The 21,964-nt window shown below is 45.6% G+C and overlaps 2 protein-coding genes across 14 annotated transcripts in view; one reads left to right on the forward strand and one right to left on the reverse strand.

The window, feature by feature from the left end:
- On the forward strand, nucleotides 1–9,414 carry klhl38a (kelch-like family member 38a). Of its 5 annotated transcripts, XM_056582243.1 has the most exons (4): nucleotides 148–380; nucleotides 1,804–3,164; nucleotides 3,805–3,910; nucleotides 4,028–9,414. In XM_056582243.1, exons 2-4 carry the CDS (start codon nucleotides 1,809–1,811, stop codon nucleotides 4,315–4,317), a joined length of 1,752 nt encoding a protein of 583 aa, XP_056438218.1. In that variant the 5' UTR covers nucleotides 148–380; nucleotides 1,804–1,808; the 3' UTR covers nucleotides 4,318–9,414. The 5 variants fall into 5 exon arrangements, with proteins under 5 accessions (XP_056438217.1, XP_056438218.1, XP_056438216.1 ...); XM_056582242.1 differs by lacking the exon at nucleotides 148–380 and adding an exon at nucleotides 1–136 and having other exon boundaries at nucleotides 3,805–9,414; XM_056582241.1 differs by having other exon boundaries at nucleotides 1,783–3,164; nucleotides 3,805–9,414.
- Nucleotides 6,066–21,964, reverse strand: part of spire1a (spire-type actin nucleation factor 1a) — a 26,588-nt gene continuing 10,689 nt past the window's right edge. For 2 of the 9 annotated variants that reach the window (XM_056582237.1, XM_056582230.1), the window contains 16 exons: nucleotides 20,721–20,846; nucleotides 19,775–19,849; nucleotides 19,471–19,683; nucleotides 18,719–18,805; nucleotides 16,210–16,339; nucleotides 14,584–14,631; nucleotides 13,903–14,057; nucleotides 13,736–13,808; nucleotides 13,139–13,281; nucleotides 12,517–12,540; nucleotides 10,322–10,351; nucleotides 9,284–9,421; nucleotides 9,102–9,172; nucleotides 8,965–8,992; nucleotides 8,715–8,884; nucleotides 6,066–8,316 (listed from right to left, as the gene is read on the reverse strand). In XM_056582237.1, coding sequence (XP_056438212.1) covers nucleotides 8,058–8,316; nucleotides 8,715–8,884; nucleotides 8,965–8,992; nucleotides 9,102–9,172; nucleotides 9,284–9,421; nucleotides 10,322–10,351; nucleotides 12,517–12,540; nucleotides 13,139–13,281; nucleotides 13,736–13,808; nucleotides 13,903–14,057; nucleotides 14,584–14,631; nucleotides 16,210–16,339; nucleotides 18,719–18,805; nucleotides 19,471–19,683; nucleotides 19,775–19,849; nucleotides 20,721–20,846 — 1,770 coding nt within the window. In that variant the 3' untranslated portion in view covers nucleotides 6,066–8,057. The remainder of the gene's footprint in view (nucleotides 8,317–8,714; nucleotides 8,885–8,964; nucleotides 8,993–9,101; nucleotides 9,173–9,283; nucleotides 9,422–10,321; nucleotides 10,352–12,516; nucleotides 12,541–13,138; nucleotides 13,282–13,735; nucleotides 13,809–13,902; nucleotides 14,058–14,583; nucleotides 14,632–16,209; nucleotides 16,340–18,718; nucleotides 18,806–19,470; nucleotides 19,684–19,774; nucleotides 19,850–20,720; nucleotides 20,847–21,964) is intronic. The other 7 variants (XM_056582239.1, XM_056582238.1, XM_056582233.1 and 4 more) reach the window with 6 other exon arrangements.

Consider the following 21,964-nt stretch of genomic DNA (forward strand, 5'->3'; position numbering starts at 1 on the left):
TACCCCTGAAGCTAGCCCAGCAGTACCAACCAGCCCGTGTGTCACATGAGAGGCCGATGTGGCTGTGCCCCAGGATGCTGCTATTCTTAGCGGCCGGAATGTACACAGTGGCCTCATGGCCTCCAGACTCTTACTGGTAAGCCTCAGTGTGGCTCTGGGTCGCGTTCCACTCGCTCTACTCTCGCTCTCTCTCGGGCTCCCTACCCCTCGCTGTCTCTCGGGCTCCCTACCCCTCGCTCTATCTCCTGCAGAGGCTTTCTGTTCTCTGATCTAACCACACACTTCAAGTCTCCAATTCAACTAGTTTTTGGCTCTCCTCATTAACTTTTCTTTTTAACCGTGGATATTATTATTGATAAGCTATACTTGGGAGATAGAAGGTAAGAATTCTCAGATTATATATAATTGTTGTTGTTCATACTGTCAAGTACAAAGACACTTCTTATCTAATGGAAATCAATTGCAAGGTATTTCTTCAGAATCCTTTAATATTTGTTTCCTAAAAATGACAAACAACTTATGTGGCCAATGGAAAAAATATGGAATATATTAAAGTGTACTGGCATAGTAATACATTCATTTATTTTCTTGTTTTCTCCAAAAGTCTGATGCAGTATGAAACAATTAGAAAATGTATTCATATGTTAAAATTCCGCTGCACTTATATAATATATACACCACTTATACACACTTATATAATGCTTTGTTTTCCCACCCTTACTCCTAAATTGTGGATTAAAACCAGAGCACCATTAGTGTGTTGTCACCTCTCAGCATTTGGCAGTTGAGAACACAGAATAACGATTACAGATCTATATATATGACTGAGTGGACCGGCAGGGACCCGCATGTCAGTGAATCAATCCAGTAGCCGTCTCGGGGGCGATTAAATGACTTGGGCTTGTTAAAATGTCCCCCCTGGCCCACACACACGAACCGTCGGACAAATCACAGAGAGAGAGACGGACAAGTTAGTGCGGAGGGGGGATTCAGAGCAGAAAACAGCTGGATGGTGACAAAAGTCAGATAAGAAGAGACGATGAAAGGTTTGATAAAGGGAATGCAGACTAGTGCTGTTAGGATGCATCAGGGGGATCATTTTGGAGAAGAATTCAAAAATAGAAAACAGTGCGTCAGTTATGATCACATCTAGGGCAGCTGGTCGGACTAGTAATAGTTGGACTATGTTGGGCTATAAGATTAACATATTAATCCTATTTCATCCTGTAGAGGGAAGCCTATACTATTCATTTCAGCCATTATAAAATAAATGTGCATAGCCACCCCGTCCTCCCCGCCTGCTTATTGTATGTTGTTCTTCCTGGCACGTAATGTATGCACTTTGACACACACACGCACGCACACTTGTATGTCTTACTTAGTTATTGTACTTAGTTGTTTAGCATATTATCCTAGCAATCTCTGTTGTATACAGGGAATGGGTTGAAATAGCGATTGTTAGGGCTTGCCACTTGGTTCTATGAACATCCTTTCTGCGCCACCGACAGCGATATATTTATTCTTCTTCTGACAAATGTACTTATTGGAAGTCGCTTTGGATAAAAGTGTCTGCTAAATGCCCTGAATGTAAATGTAAGTGTGAAGGATTTTAATCTGTCTTGATGTATGGATGGACAAACAGATTCGCTGTTGGTGATACTTTACTAACGATACTGTCGTTATATATAATACAACAACATAAAATCCTGTTAAGTCCACCTGTCACACAGGGAAATGCAGAGGAAAACCTTCATGCCAATATATTATCCCTCTCTCCCATAGTGTTTTGTTTTCTCTACGTAGAAAGAATGGCCCAAACATGGTGTGACGTGTTTCCCTTCAAAGACTTTGAGCTGTCCTCCTACCTCCTGGCCCAGCTCAACCTCCTCCGCCAGGAGCGCATCCTGACCGACGTGCTGCTCTGCACCGAGCACTGGGAGATCCCATGCCATCGCAGCATCCTGGTCTCCAGCAGCCCCTACTTCAGGGCCATGTTCTGCAGCAACTTCCTGGAGAGCAGCCAGAGCCGTGTGGACCTCAAGGGCATCTCCCCCGATGTCTTGGCGGGCATCGTGGACTACGTCTACACGGGCTGCATCACCATCACCATGGACATTGTGCTTCCCCTGATGCAGGCCGCGTCCATGTTGCACTACGGCCGCCTTGTGGAAGCCTGCTCACTGTTCCTCCAGAGGCAGCTCAGCCCCGACAACTGCCTGAGCATGATCCGCCTGTCGGACATCCTCCACTGCGAGAGCCTGAGGGACCGGGCCAAGGAGATGGCCGTGCGCTGCTTCTCTGACGTGGCTGCCACTGAGGACTTCTGCGAGCTGTCCCTGCCCGAGCTCATGTGCTACCTGGAGGACGACCGCCTGTGTGCCGAGGAGGAGCAGGTGTTCGAGACCCTGCTGGCGTGGATCCACCACGACCCCTTCTCCCGGCGCGGGGCCATCCATGACCTCTTCAAGAAGGTGCGCCTGCGCTACATCCACCCCACCTACCTGTTCCAGTTCATCGCCAACGACCCGTTGGTCCAGTCATCCACCCTCTGCACCGAGATCATCGAGTCAGTGCGGCGCCTCATGCTCTCTGTCAGTACCAGGTGCAGCCGCGAGCTGAAGCCGCTATGGACCACGCCGCGGCGCTACACCTGCCGGGAGACGCTGGTGGTGGTGGGGGGCCGCAAAAACAACGAGCAGACGTCGCGCGAGGCCCTCCTCTACGACGAGAGGACCCAGCGCTGGCAGTGGCTGGCCAAGCTGCCCCTGCGCCTCTACAAAGCCGCCTACGTGTGTATCCACAGCATCCTGTACGTGGTGGGCGGGCTGAGCCTGTGCATGGCATCCGGGGACAGCTCAGTGAGTGCCACGGTTTACACACTGTCCCTCAAGACCAACCAGTGGCGGACCGCCGAGCCCATGTTGCAGCCGCGCTACGCCCACCAAGGTGTGTCCTACCTCCACTTTATTTTCGTCCTAGGAGGCATCGGCGTAGACAAGCAGATTTGCGACTCATTGGAGAGATACAACAGTATGTTCAACCAGTGGGAGGCCATGGCTCCCATGCCGACAGCTGTGCTCCATCCAGCCGTGGCCGCCAGCGATCAGAAGATCTTTGTCTTTGGAGGCGAGGATGCCATGCAGAACCCAGTGCGGCTGATTCAGGTACAACACTAGAGTGTTGTGTGATCCTGATTCAGGTACACCACTAGAGTGTTGTGTGATCCTGATTCAGGTACACCACTAGAGTGTTGTGTGATCCTGATTCAGGTACACCACTAGAGTGTTGTGTGATCCTGATTCAGGTACACCATTAGAGTGTTGTGTGATCCTGATTCAGGTACACCACTAGTGTTGTGTGATCCTAATTCAGGTACACCACTAGAGTGCTGTGTGATCCTGATTCAGGTACACCACTAGGGTGCTTGGTGATGCTATCTGCTGTAGCACTTCTACATTGCTGTCAGCCTTAAATGGAGATCACCCTAGATAGATGTCACGTTTTATTAATAGATTAAAAAAACAGAACATCCACATGATGATCCATATAATAAATAGGAGTAACTGACACTAACCAAACAACTCTGTCATACCAAGGGAACAGCAGCACAGCATACGCGTTGGCAGTTTTTTCACTTGCTAATATTAGTGCAGGTGATGTCACCGCAAGTGACGTTGTTTGGTACAAATTTAAGCCAATCACAAACAGCCATTGCAGTAACCTGTATTGCGCGAGAGATGTTCCTTTGCCTGTTGGTCCATCATGTCGTTTGGATACTCTTCAATGCGTGTGCTGTGTCAACAGGTGTATCACATATCTCGTAACCTGTGGTCCAGTCTGGAAACACGGACGGTGAAGAATGTCTGTGCCCCAGCGGCTGTCATCGAGGACAAGATCTACATCGTTGGAGGTGAGCTTTCTCAAAAAGTTTCCTTTAAAATTGCTAATCATTTGACAATCAACAAGAAACACGACACAACCGGAGACAAACAAAACATCTTCCACCTCATCTGCTTTCTCTTCCCAGGGTACACCAGACGGATGATCGCCTACGACACTAAAGCCAACAAGTTTGTCAAGTGTGAGAACCTGAAGGAGCGCCGGATGCACCACAGCGCCACGGTGATCAACAACAAGCTGTACGTGACGGGCGGCCGCTTCCTCAACAGCCAGGACGTCATCGAGGACTCGGACTGCTTCGAGATCTACGACCCCAAGGCTGACGTGTGGGCGTCCAAGGGCTCCCTGCCCTACAAGCTGTTTGACCATGGCTCTCTGCCTCTGGTGTGTGTATCCAACAGACCCAATCCCCCGTGAACTGCGCTCCCCTGCCCTCCGCCCCCTGGCCACCCATGCTGGTTCACCCGCTGCGCACGTGACCCCACGTCCCCACTGTGCCATGATTGAGTGGCACTTTTGGTTACGGATGGGGGAGAATCTGTCTTTCGGCTCACTGCGTTCCTTCACGCGGCTTAAAGCACAAGTTAACGACACGCTAGGCTGAGCCGTCCACGGCATTCTGTATCAAAAGAGACAAACATTGGCGGTGAGGCGGTGTCAATTCATTTACAGTTTTCCGGGGGGGGGCGGGGCTACCGATCCCTGAATCATTGTGGATCAGAGTCCAGTCCAAGAGTCCAGTCAGACTTGGAGCTATCAAGAGCCACAAATAATCGGAAATAGCTCCAACCAAATATCACATTTGGACTTGGATTAAATACTCAAATCATTCATGCTTATATTTGCTATTATTATTATTATTATTATTATTATTATTGTATTCTATATTTCGCAATGGTGGATACCATTGAGACATTATTAAACAGCGGGGTTTTCAGAATAAGTTGACATTCAGGTTTTAGGTCTGAACTATGTTGTTCAGTGACACATTGTATTTCATTCCTCAAATGATTTCAGTGGTAGTCAACTGCTAGGAGAGGCTAGCTGTTCTGTACACTAGACTATCTAAGCTGCTGGGGGTGGGGAACTACTTTAAAAAAAACATAGAAATTCAGTTTCACAGCACATTTTCAGCTGACCCCCAGGCTCTCACTGCTCAGTGTTATGTGACACGCGTCGAAGTGCGCTCGACGCTATTAAAGCACACTTGTGTTAGGTTCTCGATTAAAGGGCCACAATGAGAGAGCTCAAATGGTGCTCGTTTGTTTATCGGGGATCACATCCTGTCCCTCACTTACTCACAGCCCCATCAAACAATAGCAGGAATGAGCCTGAAAGGAGTGCTATAATGCGTATAGTTTAATGAATTATTAATGAAAAGCCATTAGAGGGGGTAATCGGTGCCTCAAGACAAAAGAGCATAAAGCACATATAACTCTAAAGCACACTAGAAGTCTCTGCTACTGACCCTTTTCCGACCCCTTGGATAGAGACATCCACTTATCCATTCTCTGTCCGCCACAATTATCGCCATAGCGACACGTTTTGTCACACATAATAAGATCAAAATTCAGATTTGGGTAATAAGTTATTCATTGCTTATATCATTATACTTTATTGGCCAAGAACGTTACGACGCAAAAAACGTTGCACATAACACATCATTTAATTTAGCTTGATGTCAATACACAAAATTATAAATTTCGGTAATGCTGGTATTTGGTACGTACACACATTATGAGAGTGTCCCAATGTGTGAGACCCTTCACCTCGCGCAGAATGCTTGGTTCATGAAGTATGTTGGGAGGAGAGGAGCGACAGATCGAGTTACCAAGATCTCCCTGGAGAGCTAATATGGTGTGTGTGTGTGTGTGTGTGTGTGTGTGTGTGTGTGTGTGTGTGTGTGTGTGTGTGTGTGTGTGTGTGTGTGTGTGTGTGTGTGTGTCCCATGCCCCCAAAGGCCTCATCAAATAATTTACTGGAGGTAAAGTATTTGATCCATGCGCTGCTAAATTGCCCCAAGCTCCGGTCTGAGGCGACGTCTGCAGTATGGGTCCAGCGCCGCTGAGACGCGCCTTTCATTGAGGATTTAGCAGTGGCTTACGTAACACTCGGTGCCAATGAAAGCATTTAGCCTAGAATACTCCATATTTTTTTATTAATGATGCTGTTGATAAATTCCGTTTTTAGCCTGGTTGTTCATGTGTGCTGTAACGTAGGCCAGTGAGGGTCACCACCAGTCAGGGAGGCCAGAATGTCGCTTGGTTATTTGCAGTGCTTGCGGTCACTAACATTAAGTAGGACAGCATTTATAGACGTGTACGGTAGATCCACATTCGTAGACTAAAGGATTGAAAACGAAATCTTTACAGAAAATTGGTAAGATTACAATTTTGGGCTGAAATAGGAATAATTACTTAGTGCAGGCCTAAGGAATAGTAGGTGCAAATATTGTAATACATGATGGCAAGTTATTCCCAAATGTTGCGCAAAAAGTGTACATCGTCGACAGCAGACAATAGGTTGTGCAATATTAATGTGAACCACCCGATGGCGACATAAACCGTGTTTTCCCATAGGGGAAGTAGAAAAGATGAATTAATTTCAGAATTTTCTATTTTCTAAACTGTACAGAACTTCACAATTGTGTACATCGAAATTATTTTTATTACAATTAAATTCATTAAGAAACATTCTGCATGCACACCATTCCCTGCAGGCGGTTGATAAATCAAATAATTAATGGAAGCAGCAGCATCTTGTCAACAGGCTGATTAGTATGGTCTAATCCAGGAACAAAAGGTCACATAACAAAATTAATTCCATCAATAAAATGACTTTCAAAGTGTATGAAAATAGTAAAGGGGATTCGATATGCTGATTTATTTCCATTGCCGACTTGAGTCAGTTAAATTAAATTCTACATTCAGAAATGGCACTGTGGATTTCAAGAGAAGAAAAGAAACATAAAATATGCATGAAGATATTACGCATGAAACGACAAAATGGTCAAGTAAAAAGGGCCAATTAAATTATATCTTTAAGTTCAAACAACATAGAAAAAACATTGACAAACTAAATAAAAATAATACTATTGGTTGAAACAAACTACACAAAGAACACATCAGGATTTAAAACCATTACTTGGGATACATAATACAACATTCCCAAGTCCAACTCCAGTCATCAATAAACTCTGTTTACAATGGTCTTACGAAGCCTGCAATCCCTCAACCTTTCAAGTGCCAGCCAGGAACTAGACTTTACATGGCAGATTTATACTTTCATTGCATCAACTTAAATTAATCAGGCAAGGCTCCTAACGGGTTTGTCAAAATGCTTCTATACATGTTTCATATGTACACCTGTATGTCCTCACTCTGCAGCACTCATATTGCCCCGCGTGGAGGAGATGCCCCCTCACACCGCAGAACCCCCTCCTCATTGTCCCCAACCTTTAAACTATTTACAATAGATCCGTAATTACAAATTACATACAAGATAAAGTCGGTTTGGCACTTCATTTAAATGTACATTATCGGTGTTTAAACATCCAACCTCAGAGCATATGACGTCCACTTTTTCTTACAAGGGCTGGTGTCGAGAGCTATAAGAGCAAAAACAATAAATTAAAAAAAAACTTTAATATTTGGTATGATATTGGAAAAATAGAGGGGTCCGGGGGGAGACAGGACCTAACCAGAGGAAATAGAGTGCATTTTGTATCTATTGATTGATTTTCCTGAGAGCTCGCAGTTAATTTAAGAAACTATATACAGCGGACATCTTGGGCCTTCATACAGATGTTTTAATCATCCCTAAAGCGTGACTGAAAGATGAATGACTCGCTGAAATATCTTAAGTTCAGTTCATTGGGTAATGTATTTTGAGGCGAGTTGAGAGACAAACAAGTAAACCAACCACGGTCACCGGGCAACAACAGCTCCTGAATATTTCCAGTCTGAAAACAGTGCCTCACGTCTCGACGTCCATCCACCACCGGGGGTCCACTAGTCCTGAGAGGGGGGGACAGGGAGAGGGCGCTCTTCTCTCTTTCCTGGTTCTTGAAACACTCCAATCCCAGTGAAGGTCTTCTGAGGCTTGTGTCTCCAGGGAAAGGATTACAAATGAAGGGCGACAGGGGAGAGGAGCCAGGCCTAGACCTCGTTGATGGTGCGCTCGGCGGGCCTGAAGTCCGTGGACTTGGCCGAGGAGAGGTAGAAGGACTGCGTCTTGCGGTTGAGACGGGCGCGCTTGGTGGCCACCGAAAGGCTGCGCCGGCTGGAGGAGATGATCTCCGTGATGAACTTCTTGCAGTCCACGCACACCTCCATGGTGGCCCAGTCCTCCGTCAGCTCCCTGGGGAGCTCCGGCTCCTCCAGCGACCGCCCCTCCCTGCTGCTCTGCTTGGATAGCCTGGAGGGGAACAGGGGGTGAATCGCCTTCAACTGGGGGAAAACCACTGAAGGCCGCCACGCAAGCGGCAGAGTCGCAGCGGACATCTGTTTACATTTTATGTACTCCTCAATGTTGTCTATATTTATCATATCACCTCGCTGAGTCATGTCATATTTAATAGAAACATGCCTTTGCTCATTTCCAAATGATTTGGAGTGATCACTAAATCAACAATTGGATGAACTGATCCTACAGTGAATATCTAGAGGGAGTCTACTTCAGCGCAGTCACCTGCCATAATCGTCTAATATAGAATCATAGTAAACGTTAACACACTAAAGATAGCTTCCGTCTTATATGGGCATCATATATTGCCAGTTGCATTCTCCTAAATGTACAAACTCTCAGGGACATACTTGGACACGGTCCTGCGGAGACTGTGGCGGTTGTGTCCGGACCCAAAGGGCGTTCTGTCTGACTGGGAGGAGGAGGAGGGTGCGGCTCCACTGGCGTCCTCCTTGGACATGGCACTAGGACCCAGCGAGTAGATGGGGAGGGTGCAGTAGGGCTTGGATGGCAAACGCATCTAGAAGAGGAGAGCGTAACAGTGATGAGGTCCAACAGCCCTGACGTTAGTGCTACACAGGGTGTTGGTGAGACACCTACCTTTCTACAGCACTGGGAGCACACCGGCCTGAACAGAGTCAAAATGGAGGCATTATCATTGATGTTAATGAACTTCTGGGAAAAAAAATCGTGATCATTTTTAAAGAAAGTTTGTTTTGCAAAAAAAAAATAATTACCGTTTGCAAAATTGGCAGTTGTAGGACCAGGTGAACAAGGAGAACCTCTTGGTCCGACACGAGAAGCAAAGCTGATGCAGAAAAATGAAAATCCTTTTCAACCAACCATTTCATTCCAGGACTGCAGACACACGCTATGTTTGAAGTGTGATGGTCTCCCTATTTAAAACGTGGGCCGGTACCTTTCCCTTCTTCAGCGCCGTGTAGATCTCCTTGTACTGCTGGAACTTCTCCAGCTCTGCCTTGACCAGCACCTGTCTGATGTGCATCACCTCCTCCACCGTGAGGGCAAGACACTCCACCGGGAAGCCAAACTCCTCCTGGGGGGGGGGGGGGGGAGGTCTCTTAAAATGGGAGAGGTCTCCTTCAAAAGAGCACCCACATGCACCGAGCAGGCCTGGCGCCGTGGCCATGGAGATGACATCACCAACACCACGGGGATGCAGCTGAATGGCGGAGGAGGGGGGGGGGGGGGGGGGGGGGGAACTCTTGACGAGTAACACAAAAATAAGGAGATACTCATGTTGAGTCACCAAAATAAAAACCCCTTCGTACGCACACAACCACATGCCAAAGCGGAGAGAGAGCCCAGGAAACCAAATGGGTGGAGGATGAAGAACAGCAGCATGGATTGGCATGTGACCATTAGACTAAATTAAGGTCTCAGGGAGACTTTAGGGCTCGTAGCCAGCTGTGAGTGAACATCATGGTGCTTATGTGATCTGAAGTCTGCTAGGTCCAGATATACAATGTAATAAACGCTCTGACCTGACTGAAAGGTTTGACTATTTGTACCAAATTTTAAAAGGCCATTTAATAGGCTGGTTCATGGACCTAACCGACAACAATAAGGCCCAATCCCATTTCTACCCCTTACCCCTTCCCCTTACCCCTTCAAAACAAGGGGGAGGGGTAAGGGGAAGGGGTAATGGGTAGAAATGGGATTGGGCCTAAGTCTGTTTGCCAAGTTCCAAATTGCCTTTCCTTATCAATGGTAGATCCATTGATACGACCTCATCCATTGTAATCCGTCCATTAAAAACAAGCTCCTACTCCCTCAAAACAAAAGTGACTTAATTCAGTCAAGTGGCACATCGGGTGGTCCGAACCAGCCATGTCCGTCAGCTGGTTTTAATGCTAGACACATGGAGAAAATGCGGGGCCGGGGATTGAGATGCGAGGAATAAATGTAGATATGACTTAAAGCCTCGGTGACGTACCCCACCCTGCGCACCACCGGTCACAGCCACCTGCCAGGCGGAGAAATGAGTCATTAAAGATCCCATATCATGCTTCTTTAGGGTTAATAAATAAGTCGACAAATTCACACCCCCGAGAAGTTGTAAACATTGCTGGTAGCCAGGGAGGCGCGACTTCTGCACTACAGCAACGCCCACTGCACAGTCTGACGCCACACTCTGTTACGGAAATAAAGTTTGAGCACAAACAAGCTGTTCCACATATTTATTGAGGGGTGTTCTCTGTGGGTGCGAATACTCCTTCTGGCTCTGACTTAGATTTCTCTAGCTTAGCAGACGCAAAAAATGTATACACGAGTCATGAAACAGTCTAAAGCACAGGGGAAAGCATGATATCACCCCTTTAAAACAAACCATCCTTCTACACAGACGTCTGTGTGCTTTCTGTTCTACTGAATCTAAACAGAGTAGAAACATTGCAATAGACAACACGATTGACAGCTTACTTCTATAAGTTCTCAATTGTAAGGTATTCTGTTTAAACATGGATGATCACCACCTGGGGCCTTTTTCACAAAGCTTTTTATCTTACCACTAGTTAAGATAAACAAGTGGTTAGTGCTCCTAACTCACGCTTAAAGTTTTCGCGCAGGAGATTTTTTCATAAAGGTTATTCCCAAAGCCGCTGAGACCTACTCATACTAAGGAAATCACTTAGAGTGAACTAAGAGTAATGCCCCCTTACATAGATTCTCGTGCACGAGTTTAGAAGTGGTCAGTACGGTGATTGGTTGTTGAGTGCCGGCGGTCTCATTGAAACTCACCCGCACCTTCACACAAACGAGCCCACTAAATCAACGAAAAATAAGGAAATAGCCTAGGCTACAAATGGTACAAAATAGTTATGGACAGTGCAGTTAGCAGAATACACGCATGATGACAAGTTAGTGCAGACCACGATAATGACGTTGTATGCACATTAAAGAGAGAGAAAGCGAACTATAAAAATACGTAAATTGCATTATATCAAGGAGGTTATTCAATGCACCCTGCAAACTATTATCCAATGAGCATATTTCCATCACTTAAACACTTAAATTATCAGCCCATACCACCGTTCAAGCCCTATGATGATGAATGAAAGCGAAGACAAAGACGTGGAACGCAAGCGAAAGCCCAACTCGTCCATGAACCAATTGCTACTGTACTGATTATAAACTTAATACATGAAATAATCGTGCAATAAATTGTTAGATAGTAATCATAAGTAAGAATAGTTATATAATTTTTTACTAGAAACCATTTATTCCTATTATTTGAAATAAATAAGGATTAAAGTGATGTATTACTATTAATACATGAGACAAATGATTGTTTAAGTGATTCATTTATATATTAAATAATTAAAAGGTACATTTGTAACGGTACCCCGTGCAATATTCCTCAATCGTCGGCATTGCATTGTTGCATTTTCCCTGTTGCTAAATATAATAATAAGTGTTATATACTATTTCAACCACAAGTTTGATACACTCACGATTTAGCCTATATCTAATAATGATAATAATTATTATTATTCTTTTATTATGTATAGCGCTTTTCAATGACCCAAAGACCCTTACAGTGACGGAGACATAAATAAAGACGAAAAGGGTGATGACAATCAGGGGGGACAAACGGAAGACAGCACAACAGAGAATAAGGTGGAAGCAAGGTGGAGTGTGAAATAGATAGAACTGGTACAGACAAAATCTCTTTATCAATGCGCAGCCCTCCATTGATTCCAAAGCATTTTGTCTCGCTACAGCCGTTTTCAGATTCAATTGTGTATAGGTCTTACTGAGTTAGGAGTCCTCTCGAGGACTTTTAAGCTCACCCAGACTTAGGTGCTACTTTTAGGCCTAAAATCCCAATTTTTTTAGGAGTAACTCCTAAATTCGCCAAATCATTGTGAATAAGGCCCCTGTTGTCTCCTCATACTGAATGATACGTTGACATCTCAGGGAGTACAGCGAATCCAAGCCGGTACACATCCATGATGTGAACGTAAATGGGAAGTACTTTGTTCAGCCAATAGGGTCGTACATGTCCCGTGACATGACGTCCAGACCGGTCGCGTCATCTCATGACCGCCGCAAGACAATGACAGCCCAGATGATGGGTTTTTAGAGAGCGTGTAAAAGACTGATAGACAGGCCAGGAGTTGCCTAGGTTACCTTGGCGCTGGGATCCGCCTTAAGCTGTGGGAACACATTTAAGAAAGAAAACAAAAGTATTTATTCAAAGCAGTCTGGTAAAAGTATTTGTGAATGTAATGTCCCCCTGAAATACAATAAAGGACTAGATAAAGTGTGTGTATTAAGACAGCCCTATGCTGGTCTGTGGACAGGGAGAAGGACTCCTCTCTGCACTGAGGTCCTGTGCGTTCAATTACTGCCTCAACACCCGGCCACAAATCACATGACCAGCAAGCACACACACATTACCTGACCGCTGATAATTCACCCGAAACACAAACCCTCACCACACACACCCCCGACACACACAACAGCAGCCTATAGTAATTTCAGACATCAAAATATAAGTATATCAATGCATCATCCGATGACAAATATATTCTTGCCAATATTGAAGATTAGTGTGAAATAGCCTGTCAAGTATACAAAGCTAAATCACAATACCCATAGCTATGCAAACGTATTCAAAAAGAAGGCTCCACTAATGTTACCCGCCTCTTATAGTAGACATGCAGCTGCACTGGTCTAATACTACTGTAAGACCCACTGGACATAGGTCCCTACTGAATGACTTCATGAGCGTCTGCCAGGGTGTTCTCACCAAGGACTTGGAGCTCTGTCTGCAGAGCGGCAGGAAGGGCCCTGCGGCGGTCGGGGACGGTTTCTCCATGGAGTGGCGGCGGGGAGAGGACTGCTGTTGGCCGGGCGTATTGATGGACGATATAGGCAGGAAGTTTGGTGGCACTGTAGAAATAAGTTCAAATTAAATGACAAAGGTGATTCAATTAACTTGTTTTCATAAACTGTGGGCGAGTTGGGACTGCCTAAGGAAAAGGTGGACGAAAAGTGTTTTCTTTGAGAGCCATTCATTACTAGATTCTTCACTCAGGTAAACGTCTGGGTTTCTTAGATGGTAAATGTACTGCATTAAATAGCACTTTTCTAACCAGTGGCCTCTCAAAGCGGTTTACAACACTGCCTCACATTCACCCAATCATGCATACATTCACACACTGACGGCGGTGTCAGCCACGCAGGGCAACATCCAGCTGGTCAGGAGCAGTTAGGGTGAGGCGTCTTGCTCAGGGACACCTAGACGCTGTAGGAGGAGCCGGGGATCGAACCAGCAACCCTCCGGTTACCAGCCAACCAGCCTACCTCCTGAGTCACATGCTCTTTTACATTCTTTCTTTCTTACCCTTCTTCCTCCCAGGGTGAGACTCGGAAGCCATAGAAGTGGGCCGTCTAGAGCTGCTTTGCGTGGCGTCCTCCTGTCCAGCAAAACATCACAAAATAAGATAAAAATGGCATCCTTGAAAAAAAAAAAACCACTGTCCAAACATCAGGTGAAAGGCAAAGACTCACGTCGGACTCTGAGCTGTCCAGCTCGGCCAGCGTGGGCGCGTGGAGCAGCCGCTTCCTCTGGCTCTGCGCCGCGGCCCCGCCCCCACCAGACCCCGCCAGCCCATTGGCTAGTGAGTGTGTGCTGCCCGCCAACTTCCTGGGGGCGTCAGGTGTATCTGAAAAGTAGTGGATGCAACAGTCACTTACCAGGAAGAGTGAGGCTGGATGTAAGACCGCGGGAGGCCCTGGGCAGTGTTGCCAGATTGGGCTAGATTTCCTGCCCAATCTGGCAACACTGCCAGGTGGCTACTTTATTTTTGTGCTGTGTGGTCCTCCCCTGCACCACACCCTTTAGGGGCACAATAATGAATGCCAAGCCTGACGGAGCTACGTTCTGTACACCAGCAGGCAGCCACACAGTGGAGCAATGCACTCACATGGGGTTCAACAGACCTGCTACAGCTACGCTCAAATCCCCGGGAAATAAAATAGGTGTTTTTTTTTTTCCATAGGGTTCACCTCTTTGGTTTCTTGTGGTCCTGAAAACCATATGGAGACTATCAGGGGGTTTAAACAGACATTCAGCCCAAAAATGGCTTGCATGTTAGCCCCTGACTAGCATCAACTGTCCAGCCTCACATAACTCAATTCATCCACAAAACGGCTTTAGAGTCGCCGTTGAGGAGGTCGACCGGGGGTTACCTGAGCCGCGGCACAGGTCTTGCGGCGTGCTGATGCTCTTCCCAGCCCCTGTGGAGGATAGAGAGTCAGGGTTAAGTGGAAGATGGGCCCGGCCAGCAGCCGTGTCTTTACAATGCAGTGTTGACAGAACACCTCGATACGTCTACAATACGGGGGAGTGGTCAGGGAGTCAGTGGGAGTAGTCAGGGAGGCAGTGGGAGTGCTCAGAGGGTGGGCAGTGGGATTGCTCAGAGGGGGGGCAGTGGGATTGCTCAGAGGGGGGAGGCGGTGGTCAGTGGGAGTGGTCAGGGGAAGGGGGAGTGGTCAGCGCAGTGGTTCCCATGCAATGCTCAGCTTGGCCTCCACAGCGTGTTGTTGATGCATTACACAAGGCCGGCCTTATGTAAGCGGTCATATGTCCCATTCACAGCAGATTAAGCCGGGCACTGACTGCAGTGGGATGAGTAATCCTATCCTACTGCCTCTCCTCACCTACAGCGCTGCCCACAATTTAGGGGAGTAACGCATTTCTGCTTAGAAAACTAAATGAAAGAAATAAGTTTTCCCCTAGAATCTATCCATCTATAGATTCAAGGGATGGTATGAGTTTTATACATAAACATAAATATAAAGTGTTGAAAATGCAGCCCCACACACACACACACACACACACACACACACACACACACACACACACACACACACACACACACACACACACACACACACACACACACACACACACACACACACACACACACACACACACACACACACGTTACCTGATGAGTCAAAACTGCAAGACACACAAAGCGGTCTCGCAACTGAAAGTGTTGAAAGCCGGCGTTGAGGAAACAAAGCAAATAAATAGAAATCTGATCAAATTCCAGACTCTTCAGTTGCATATTGTAGACCTGTACATAGGACATGCATTTCTTTAAAACCTGTAATGCATAAAAACCTTACGCAATACAGAGTCTATATTAAGCCCCTAGTTCCAACTTACAAAGAGCTACTCTGTGTGCCACGTACTGATTGGCCAGTAATCTATTTACTGTGACCCTATTAAGCAGTTGCCTTTTTAAATGTACATAATTGGGAACATTCGCTAATCCAGACCAGCACATTCTGCAAAGATTATTCTGATTCTAGATGCCGTTTGCGGCGAGGCACGTGTAAAGATGTTAGAAACCAGCCATACAAATCCCTTCCATTGTAACTGGCCAATGCAACACTGAAATACCTTCCTTTAGCCTCATAACTCCTTGTGGTATAACAGTTTCAGATACATGACTTGTCTTGGAACAGGTTGTCAACACAATACGGTACAGATCCCTCTTGCAAAGTCAGAGCCAAGGCCCAAACCAGTCCAAATGTGCCAATGGACAAAGGTTACAACATATTGTGTGAGAGCAGCGGCGTTCCCGTGACATATTGGTTCCACTTTCCAGCCCTCATAGGCTGATGAAGAAACTGACCGTGTAGTTCAGTGGAAGCATTGGTTATGGACTGCAGGGGAGGCTGGCATGGCCATGCCGGGGGCGAACACAACCACAGGGGGAGATGGGCAGTGGAGTGAGACTCATGCATGTTGTGGAATAAACCCCGAGTGTGTGTGCGCTTCTTTGTGTTGTGTGTGCGTCTCACCCAGGCGGTGTCGGCGGACCATGTCCGGAGACACCGGCCTCAGCTTCCTCTCCGCCTTGATGCCCGCCAGCAGGCGCTCGTGCAGGCTGCTCGGTTGAGGGGGGTGGGGCTTCAGTTTGCGGGCAGCGGCCTGTTGCCGCGACAACACGAAACACGCAGACAGTTCAACAATACTGTCAATTATGTACATGCACCACTTTCCCTCAGGTTCAGGGGTCGGCAACCTTTTGTATCAAAAGAGCCATTTTGGCCCATCTCCCGCAAAAAAAAAATGTTTGGAGCCGCAAACTTTTTAATTCACCCCCTCCCCCCTCCGGAGACGCTAACGCTGCGCACCGCACAGACATTTTTTGTGACACTCTGTAAAAAAAATAACATAAATCTTTAGCCGTCATGTGGCACCAGGGAGTAGCCTACAGTACAGTAGACTACAGTAGCCAGTCAGCAGCGTCAACCGTTCTACGTGATCGGTCATGGCCAGCAATGTAAACAAGGAATAGATAGCATAGCATAGCGATACAATATTCAAGTAATGAAAAAACTGTAAGGACCTTTATTATCAAAATATAACGTACTGAAACTTTAATATTCAACACAAGAACTTTAATGCTGTAAACCCTTCTCGCTCAGTATTCGTTCGTGCAATTGGCTGTCAACGGTGGATGCTGCTGATTGGCGGCTCACTGGCATGTCCCGCCTCCTGCCAATGGCAGCATCTAGGCTACTTCCTGATGCCAGATGCCAGTTAAAGATTTAACTCCTACTGGGATTAGCCACCTGCAAATCAACGAAGCTTTGTCATTCACTCCCCCCCCTCACGGTAGCGCAATTGCGCATCCATTGCGACCTCTTGTTTAGTTGACGATATATATAAAAAAATATATATAATTTATTTTTTTATTTTTTTATTTTTTTAAGAAAACTGCAGGGAGCCACGGCAGAGGGGCTAAAGAGCCGCATGCGGCTCCGGAGCCGCAGGTTGCCGACCCCTGAACTAGGGTCAACTTAACTAAACCAAACCCTCGGCCCATCCCTTAACCATTTAACAATCTGACATCTAAAACTACAATCATGACGTGACTGTATATATACACGTGTACATTTATGCTTGATCAATGGGCCACTTCTTTGTTAACATTCGCATTTATACACTTTAATATACTGTTAAGTTATGGTACTCAGCCACAATATAAATTACATTTAACACTTTATATACAAATCTGTTTCGTTTGCCCTGTTGGTTCCGTTTGTCTTTACTTTAGCATTTACTTTAGCGTCTTTCCATTTAGTACTTGTATTTTTATTGTATCGTATCCTGTGTTTTCCACTGCTGCTGGGCTGTTGCAAGAAAGGGATTGCCCCTCTGGGGATTAATAAAATTGTTATCTTTAAAGTTGTTATCAATCATGACTACATGGAACCATGGTTAACTCAGACCCTTCAGAGGGACACTGGGAATAACCATCAACGAGAGGCTGGCCCCCAGGGCCCCTCCAGCATGAGACTGACTCACTTACAGTGAACACAGTAATTACTAGAGCCCTTCACATGCCCACTTACAGTAGCACTAAGAAGACCACTGGCTGAGTGACAGCTCGTACATTAGAGACGCTCATGGTCCTTTATCGCTGCACAGTGCACATCACTGAAAGTTAATGAAATGCTTTCCTTTGCCATTTTTCTCTAAGCAAAGGATATGAATTGCACTATTGGTAGAAATCCGCATACAAGAATAAAACTTAATTATATTATTCAAAATTGAATATATATATATAATATAAGTAACTAACATTATACAACGTAGTTTCTGAACCAAAAAATATTTTACTCACTACAGTCCACAATTCTTAAAGTCATTATCTTCGGACAGGTTCTTAAACCATGACCTGCTTGCTTATATTAACATTTCTCCATTCCTTACCGAGACACTTGCCTGCGGTCATCAGTAAGCTGACCGCTGTAATGAACCACCTTTATGGTTATCACGTCTCTTGACAAGCAACACTTTATTATGGATGAATAAGACTTCAAATTCCAAACCTAAACAACTCCTTACACTTTGGTTGCTGCGATGCAGAATATTCGCAATATTCTTCCAGTCAACTGAAATAATGCACGTCCCAACATGTCACACTCTTGTTTAAAATAGGATTTAGTTATAAAAAAGTGATGTTATAATCCAATGTTCTTTCAAACCATCTTTGATCTTGGATGGAAATAAAACTGTTTAATACGCCATATTTTTATTTTTGGATAAACCTCACCATGCGTATGAAATGAGTGAGATAGGGACCATCTGGGACCATCAGGGAGATCCCAGATGGTCCCTATCTCACTCATTTCATTTTCAACATAAATGATGCGATTCATCAGTTATAATGATTACCATCTGAGGCCACTTTATCAATTATGATTAGGAAATTCTGCTTCAGCTACAATCTCTTGGGAGCACAAATCGATAGCACAAAGCCATCCGTTAAGGGTCGGATGGAGGAGGTGTTGGACTCACAGGGTTGAGAGGAGGTCTGGAGCGAATGAAGTCCAGGATGACATCATGGGCGCTCTTCTTTAACCTCGGAGGGATGTCTCCATTCACCTGACGTCACAAGACATGCGTTAATACCTTGACGTCACTGAGAAAGTAATTTAACACATTAACCCACGTTGACTCAGTACATAGTCAAAAATAATGTTGAGGGCATACGACACAATATAACATGCCAATACCTCCCTCACTGAGCCAAGTGAAGGTAGTCCTGAGAAACCTTAAATGAGTCATGAGAAACTTGATTGTTATACGCACCTCCCAATATTTCACATTTAGATTAGCTCGTCTTGGTCTCAACGACCAACAAATGATAACAAATAGACGGTAGACTTAAGTGGGGAAAAGTCACAATAATTTTTGGGGTGATGCTGCTTGCATGGGTAGGATAACCAACGGGCTACATTGATGAACTGTACAATAATGGTACGAATAAAATCGTAATGCATTTGATACATTACTGCCCTGGGGTTACACCTACAAATTAAAGGGGTGATATCATACTTTTTCGACCATTATTAGTATCGAGAACACCCCTCAATAAAGAAGTCCTGCTTCCCGGCTACCCGTAACGTTTATAACTTCTCGGTGGGGGTGCATTAGCAGACACATGTGCAAAGCGTTTGACCAATCACAACAGAGTGGGCGTGCTGAACAATCACAGCGACTGCTGAAGGGGAGTTGTAGCAAGGGGGGCTGGTCGTTGGGGGCATTACCAAGACTTTGCGCAGCGTGTAGCGCTTGGAGCGGATGTCGTCCATGAGCATCTCGTAGGGCGTCAGCTGGAACTCGATGGGCAGCGGGTTGTACTGCCGCTCCTGAACCTTCTTCAGCTTCACGCCGTTCCGCAGGTCCCGCATCACCTGCACCCAGAAGCGGGCCTGGGAGCCAATAGGAGACGGGAACCCACCGGTCTTCATCATCATCATCTTCAAGCATACATCATTACAGTTGACCTGTTAGCATCTCAGTATGTGGCGCTGTGTGTAGATGTAGGAAGTAGGATGTTGCATTTGTTACCCAATCAGCATTCTGCAAGTCGTCGAGCTCTTTAACAGGCTCCTCCCATCTTTCGCCCCCCATCTTGCGAAGGTTCTGACCGAACCAGGCAGCAGGTGAGAAGAAAAACAAAAGAACTGTCAATGTTAATGGCATGGTTCTAACGGCGAACACGTTTCACCATCATTATCGTCACAGCTTGGGGGAGATCCAAGGAACCAACGGTGTGGAACCTAGACGTCCATACTCGTCTGGTCGATGCCTTTATTAAATCAATGCCCTCAGCCTCACAAAGCATCTGTCCGTCATCCGCTGTGTCCTGCCAGAGCTGCCCCCAACATCACACCTTTAAGGTTCGAGTCCACTAATGAGAAAATGACTTGCTAGAATTAGCACGTCAGCACATGAGCACACGTGAACACAATGAAAGTTGTCAGATTGAATTTGTATGAAAATGCGAGCAACTATCATTATCGTAATCATACCCATTATCAAGGCATCGTCAACCTTTAATAAGAGGAGTCTCTGTACGGGGGTCCTTTGATCTCTCGACTCATCCGATTGACCCCATACGGCGGGTGTGTTGCTGGGGGCTCAAGGAAGTGCAGTGTCCAGTGAAGGATCAACAGGGAAACCTCTTTACAAGGGCCTCGCTGTTCAGCCTGCTGGCTACAGACTGCTCAGTACAGTACACCTAACAGAGGAAGACCGGGAGATCCCAGCTGTTCTAAAGTCATGTACGGTTGCCCTTTGTTGTTTTAAACTCAAACAGTCAAGCATCAGTGATATATCTTTAGGAATGAACACTTCCGTTCCCAGAAATAGCCTGGTCCCAAATAACTAAATGGACCGACCACAAATAGATCACTTTCCCAATGATAAATTACAAAAAGCTAGCCAAGCAATTGCCCTGTTGCGAACAGGCACTGCACCAGTTATTAGAACAATGCACCAGGTTGGGGCTCACCTCCTTAGCATTCTTGATCTTCTCCAGGAAGGTACCTAGCTCCCGGGTCTCAGCGTAGAGGGCCCGACAGACGGCCTGGTAGTGGTCCGGGGCGTCTGACGGGCTGGGCAGGTGGGACGAACACAGCTGTGGAGGGGGAAACATTTGAAATAGACCATTTAGCCTCAAAGCAGACTGTATCCAATGTGAGTTGGATAGAGCTTAGATGCAGCTGGTAACGAGGAGGAAGGCGTTCGGAGCGGGACGATGGCTACAAGGAGACGGTGGACATTGGTGTTCACCAATTAACCTTTGCCTTTGAAGACACGACCTGATCACTACACCATGAAATCCTATAGGATTAGGAGTCCGATTATTAAAGCACAATTTCCCAAAATACCTTTATTTGGGAAACTAAAATAAAATATATTTTCAGATACCAGTTTGATATCAACCACAAGTGTAGCCCCATGAAGATGGGTCGTTCATTAGGAGGTAGGCATACTAGTGTGTAGTGAGAGTGGCTCCTAGGAAGATATTTATACAGACAGACAAATGTTGACTCTGAATATATATACTCGGTACATATCAAACCTGACTGGTAGACAAACATTTTATACATTTATATGAAAAAGTTTTATCCGTCAAATCCTTTTGTCAGCTTTCTAAGAAATAAAAAAACACAAATACAAATACCTCGTAACGCATGCTTAATCATTTACCGGTAACTACTTTGTCGAAAATGTTCAGATGTGCATGGAATGATATTTAAAACCACTTGTATTTTGAATCTTCCGAACCTGATCAACCAGGCCACGCAAATCTAACCACAGAAAAAGTACATCTATTTAAAGCTCCCCCCACATGGCACTAATGTTTCCAGAACAATAACCATAAAGGCAGCCAGTATCGTGATGTTATTGCGGAGAACAAAAGGGAGAAACTATGCGGGCCAATGGCATTCTCTCCTCTACTGGGCTTGGCTTCACTAGAGGAATGTCAAACGCGGCTGAGGTGTTTTCTTCCTTGTCCCACACTTCTGAGAAGACAAAAGACACTCGACCGGTGAAAGAATGAACGTTCCCCATTTTTCAAATAGCATAAATTTTAAATTAAATATTTAAATTTATTTAAATTCCTTACTGTTTTAAAAACCCCAATGGAAAGGAACCTTATTTCGAAAGTAAAATGCAACACATTACATTTAGCCCATATAAATATTTATTCCTTAGTTGAAATAGGCCCAAGTCGTACTTGTCAATTGA

The sequence above is a fragment of the Gadus chalcogrammus genome, chromosome 22, assembly GCF_026213295.1.
Source record: "Gadus chalcogrammus isolate NIFS_2021 chromosome 22, NIFS_Gcha_1.0, whole genome shotgun sequence".
Lineage (NCBI taxonomy): Eukaryota > Metazoa > Chordata > Actinopteri > Gadiformes > Gadidae > Gadus > Gadus chalcogrammus.

Coding starts and splice junctions, on each gene's coding strand:
- klhl38a (XM_056582242.1), top strand. CDS start 1,809: ATGGCCCAAACATGGTGTGACGTGTTTCCCTTCAAAGACTTTGAGCTG. Junction 3,165..3,804: donor ACCCAGTGCGGCTGATTCAG/GTACAACACTAG, acceptor CTGTGTCAACAG/GTGTATCACATATCTCGTAA.